This window comes from Arachis stenosperma, chromosome 9 (genome assembly GCF_014773155.1).
Source record: "Arachis stenosperma cultivar V10309 chromosome 9, arast.V10309.gnm1.PFL2, whole genome shotgun sequence".
Lineage (NCBI taxonomy): Eukaryota > Viridiplantae > Streptophyta > Magnoliopsida > Fabales > Fabaceae > Arachis > Arachis stenosperma.
The window spans coordinates 30,409,047-30,414,834 of record NC_080385.1 but is presented as its reverse complement, the minus strand read 5'-3'; the positions used below and the strand labels follow the sequence as shown (position 1 = coordinate 30,414,834).

The following is a 5,788-nucleotide window of genomic DNA, read 5'->3' as shown; positions in this document are numbered from 1 at the left end:
CTCCTTGATGAGCATGTTAGCCCCTATTAGCTTCTCTTTTAAATATGGTCTTACTTGCTATTTTTTAAGTTTTCAACTTTAAATTATGTGTTTCATTAATCTGATTTGTTCTTTTGTTCCATTTCTAGTGTGGAAAAATTCAAGCTACAGTCAAGAAACCACTCCTTAATAGGTTTAGGGATCATATAGTTGAAGGACAAGTTTATAGAATGGCATATTTTATTGTTGTGTCAAATCATGGTAGTTATAGAGCAACTTCTCATGAATTCAAATTGGTTTTCCTTCACCGAACCACTGTTGTAGCTGTTGATGACGATGTTATCCCTAAGATTTGTTTCAACATGTTTCCTTTTTCTGAGCTGCTGAACATGACCCAAGATTATGATTTTTTAGTTGGTGTGTATATCTTCCTGCTGTTCTGTTATTGAAGTTTTTTAAACAAATCCTTTGAGTAGTTAATAGGTTGTGTTTATTTGGAATAGATGTCATTGGTCTTTTAACTTCAGTCGGAGAAGAGAAAGAATATGCAAAAAAGGGGAAAATTGTGAAAATGATTGCATTGGAATTAACTTTAAAAGAGTATGTTCGTTAAGTCATTTCTGGTGCTTTCTCTTTATCTTTTAATTATCTTTTTTGCTTATTTTCTGTTTGATTCTTTGTCATCTTTTGAGTTTCATTTTTACAATGCGATGTGCATTGTTTGGGGATTATGTTAATCAAGTAAATCATTTCCTTGCCTCTGGGTATGTGGAGCAGCCTGTTGTAGTCATTCAACTTGCAAAAGTCAAGTTCTTTAGGGGTATGTTGTTGGCTTTTTTTTTTCCTGTACATCTCATGGCTGCTCTAGGTGTTGTCTCCAATAAAGTTTTGCTAGACTCTTTCTTTGTTTCTGTGTAGGTCAAGTAGGTCTTCAAAATGTGATGTATGCCACTCAAATGTTATTTAATCTTGATATTCCTGAAGTTGTTAAATTCAGGCAGAGGTTAGCATGCTTTATTTTGTTGATGTTTATTGTATTTTTTATTTACAAGCAATCTGGAGTAACAAGTACAACCATTTACATTAATTTTTTTTAGTATGATTAAGCAAGGTGTCAGTGGTACCCAGCCACTGTTTATTGCAAATGAGGGTAAAGTTCTCTCCTTGGAAGATGATTTCATGCGTTTAACTAGAAAATGCACTATTGAAGAACTTCAAGATAACAATCAGGTTGTCTTCTTTTGAGTTAGTTGTGTTTCTGTTTGTTTTATACACAAATGAGCGAAAAAGAAAATCAAACAAGGATTTCCAGATCTGTTTTTTCATTCATGTTGTTAATTAACTTTGAAATGCCCATTGGATAGGAGGGTTCTTTTATCATTTTTGGTGCAATCCAAGGTATTGTTGAGGATGGAGGTTGGTGGTATTCTGCTTGTGTGTGTGGAAAGGGTATCTATCCTCAAAATGGTGCCTATTACTGTGATTTTTGTTTGAAGCACATAACTAATGTCTCTCCAAGGTCAGAATTTTTGTTGAAAATGTGTTCTCATTTTGTAGAATGGATTGTTTATAAAAATAAGGTTTCTTGGTATTATGTATTTGAATGATTGTGTTCCCCCCTTTTTTTTCTCTCTGCAGATTTAAAATTAAAGTAACAGTTGAAGATCATACTGGGGAGGGTATTTTCCTTCTCTTTGATCGTGAGGCTTCTTATTTGCTTAAGAAATCATGTGCTGACTTGTTTACTGAGGTTCAAAGAGATGCAAGTGTATGTTGTTAGTTTTCTTTCATGTGTTGTTCATTTTATGGGATGGCATGTTCCTTATTCAAACTCTATATTTCTTATGTGTTACTTTCAAAATAGCTTATATGTGGGGATACTTATCCTCCCATATTCCAAGGGCTCATTGGAAAGAAGTTGCTGCTCAAGGTTGATACCAAAGGTGTCCCACATGATACATTTTATGGGACTTTCCGAGTTAGGAGAATTTGTGATGATTCCACCATTATTGCGATATTTGAACTTCCCAATTATGATGCTGATGATGAGTCTACTCCAAAAAAGGTTAGATATACATACAAATGTTTTTAGATCCTGTTAATTCATCATTAATTTCATATTTTTTGTTTCTTTATTGTGCTGTGGTCAATTTCTGTTATGGTCTTATGTAATTTTAAACTCTTATGGCATATGAATAGGAGCATGATTTACACAAATCTGTTCCTCGTGGAAAAGCGGATGTGGGTATTAAGAAGGAGTCTTTGGATAGTTTTATCAAAAGTGAGAAAGATGATGGTGAGTGTTCTGGGATTTTGTGTAAATCCCCTGTTCTTATAGATTTTTTGGATGAAAAATAGCCTGTTGTTTCCGGGGGGACTAAGTTTGTTGGCTTAATTGATGGTGAGCATGGAAAAGAAGAGAAAACTCCCAGCAATGATACTGTTAGTGATGATCTTTCTGCTGAACTGGATATATTGCTTAGCTCAGCAGAAAAAGAAACTCAGGTGCTGATGTATAATATTTTTTTTTCTCATTCTTATGTGTGTTGTTTCTAATTGTATTTTGCATTCTTGAGTGAGATTCATACGTTTTTTTAATTTCTTTCATAGGAGCTGTTGTCCCATGTTCTTGAAGCACCTTCGCAAAATGGAGAGAAGCTTACCCATGAAAATCATGTTGTCACCTCCAAGAGTAAGAGGAATTTGAATCCTCAATTTGAAGAGGCTGCTGTTGATGCAGATGGGCGTGGGTTCAAGGTTGCCAAGGTTAATGGAGTTTGATTGAAGGTGTGGAATTGAGCTGCTGTGTCTAGGTGTAGGTGTCTTATATAGTTTATCTATAAGTATTTAGGAAGGCTTCTAATTCCAAATAGATGGACATGTAATCATGCTGGCTGGATGGTATTTTGATTTAACTTTTTTGGATTGTGTCCAAAAAATAGGATTGTCAGATATAGGGGTTTTCCTTTTGTGATGGCTCGGGTAATGTGCCAAGTATGTCTATTCTCAACTCCTCCTTTTGTAATAGTGACTTTGCTAGGGATTGGACATATTTTGAATGTTGTACCCTCTTTAGGTTACATACTAGGATATGTAGTCAGATTTTGGAATCCTCCTTATCATAGGGGAGATAGCCATATGTATTTGTGTAGATCACTATCAGTGAAATTTGAATGAAATGTAGCAGTTCTTATTTTGTATTTGTTTATTGTTGTACAATTTTATCTTTTCATGTTGATGTTGATGTCCATTAGTTATTGGTGTTCATTATAATACTTTATTTCCTTCATTTTGTCTGTTATCAAAATTTGTGCATGGTTATATGAGTTTTTTGTTGGTGTGTTTCACATCTTTTGCCCCCATCCATTCCCCTCCTCCTCCCCCCTTTTTTTTCATTTGTTGCTTATAGAAACTTAACGATGTGCATCTCTCTTTTCAATGAATTAGGGTTACTCCTTGCTTTTCATGTTTCAACCTTTTTTTCTGTTTAGTACGAGTAACAAAGATGTCTCATAACTCAGTTCGTGCTAGAGAGTATAGGCGAAATTGTTTGAAAAGAAAGTGAACACAAACTCATTATCGAAATGCAAGAGGTCAGTTCTGAATTGAGTTTCATGATATTTTTAGTGGTTTATACTCCAATTTTTAGTGATTTGATATATATGCGACTGTTTGTAATTTTTTTGTTTTGTTTTGTAATGCTTTAGAGGTCCTTGATTCCTCGATGCATGTTCTCTCTTTGAATGATTATATGGGTAATTTTTGTTGCTCTCTTTATATTTTTGTATTTAATCTTTGTGTTTCTAATAATCTATTTTTTTATTTTATATGTTTTCAATGTCTCTATTTCTTCTTATGTTTTAGAAAATTTATTTGAGGTGTCCCAGAATGTTAATCAGAGTTCACATCTTATTTTGTCAGGTATAATAATATATTTAAGTATTTTATCCCACTTCGATTCTTTTCTGTTAAATTATATTTTAAGTTTCTTTGGTTTATATGTAATAGCAAATGTATTTAAGTCATTTATTATTGTTTTTTTATGCTGTTACACCTAAAAGGGTTATTTTAACTATTAGTAGCCCAGAGAATTTCTAATTAAATATATGTCTAGATTTCTATACTGGGTCTCTTTTTAATTTGACAACTCAATTAATATTTGTAGAATCAAACGTGATGTAAGGTAATTATAATAACCCTAAATTGTGATAAGTTGTTATTAAATTAGGTAACGTAATCGTAAAATTGTTTAGTTGTTGTTGTTTACATGGCTGAAAGTTATTGAAGTACTTAATAATTGATTCAAAGCGCATAGTTATTGAAAGTAATTAGATTAGCTACTGTAAGCCTGATCAGCTATCGTATGTGGTAAACATAATTAATGCCATTATAAAATTCTTTATTGAATCGTTTAGATCAGTAGATAGGTTTAATTTATATTGTTCTTTCAAAGATACACAAGGACTAGAGGTTATTAAATTGTTTAATTAGTGTTTATTTTTGTCTTCAACAATATGAAAAGTTTGTTGGTTATGTGATTGGAATCACGTAATTAGTTAATTAGTTAACTTTTTTAGCTAAATAATAGACCAAGGGTATTTCTTGAAAGTTTCTTAGTTTTATGTGTAGTTCTCATAATTGTATTGGTTATCGAACAAGTCAGGTTACTGTGTCACTGGTTCACTGGTTCAACTGGTGAATTGTTAGTTGAACTGATAGAACCGGTTGTACGTCAATAAAAGATATAAAATAGTCAAAAATTGAATAAAGTGACAATTAACTCTATTCTTAACACACCAGGTTGGTGGTATCCCTTATGCTTGCCTAGCAAGCACAATTGGGTTCAATACCCATTGCAAGCATTTTTTAATATTCGATCCAATATTCAAATGCTACTTGATCACCCAAGAGTTGCATTTGTTGTCAGCACCATAGGACTGGCCTGATCGAATTGGCTGGTTTTGTCCGCTTTTTGAAGAACCGGCCGGTTTTAAGCAGTTCACATCCTTCCTCGGTTCAAACCTAAACCTGACCCGGCTAGACTACCAATTCGAATGGTTCATCGGTTTTCCGGCCGAACCGGCAGATCCGGTCCGATTCTTATTGCTATGGTTTTATGTCATAATCAGTAGTTCTACATTCAAAAATGTTTAATTAATTTGTCCATTCTTTTAATTTTTGCAAATCTTCTATTAGTTCCATATAATTATTTTTTCTTTTAGTTCTCTTTGTCAGAAATTATTTTTTTTTCAATTTCTTCAATTATGGCTTTGTCGATAGTGATTTGTGAATTGTATGGCAAGCTATTTACAATAAATAATATGATGCATGGATTGAAGTAAGAGAAAAAGAAAGCCTTGGTAGCCAATTAAGAGAAAAAATTGTGCAATGACTGAATTAAAGTTAAAAACAACAATATATGCACTTGTTCTAAAATGTTAGAAAATTCTTAGGACCGATTGAGCCATTAGTGTCTAAAAAAATACAAATTGATTTTAATAGTAATTTAGATTATTTAATTTAGACGTTCGTAGTTAGTATCATTGATTAAAATAATAAAACAAAGTCTATTCTAATGTTAACAAAAATGAAATTGTTCTTGAATATGCATTTAGATTTATTTATATTTACTTAGTTGATAAATGAATGTTTAATTTTTATTCATTTTCATACTTTATTATATTTGTAATGTTTACCTTACATGTTCATTATTAGATAATTAATTGATTTTTTATTACATGAATATTTTGTTTTTTATATTTGGTTGTCAAATATATATTTACATAAGTTTGTCTTATTTTAAATCAAA

At 32.0% G+C, this 5,788-nt stretch overlaps 1 protein-coding gene across 1 annotated transcript; it reads left to right on the top strand.

Annotated features, from left to right (window-relative positions):
* The first annotated feature begins 684 nt into the window (after positions 1 to 684).
* LOC130949328 (uncharacterized) lies at positions 685 to 2,760 on the top strand. Its single transcript, XM_057878079.1, has 9 exons — positions 685 to 799; positions 898 to 982; positions 1,077 to 1,209; positions 1,344 to 1,498; positions 1,618 to 1,747; positions 1,844 to 2,044; positions 2,179 to 2,220; positions 2,338 to 2,484; positions 2,590 to 2,760. Exons 1-9 carry the CDS (start codon positions 685 to 687, stop codon positions 2,758 to 2,760), a joined length of 1,179 nt encoding a protein of 392 aa, XP_057734062.1.
* The last annotated feature ends 3,028 nt before the right edge of the window (positions 2,761 to 5,788 follow it).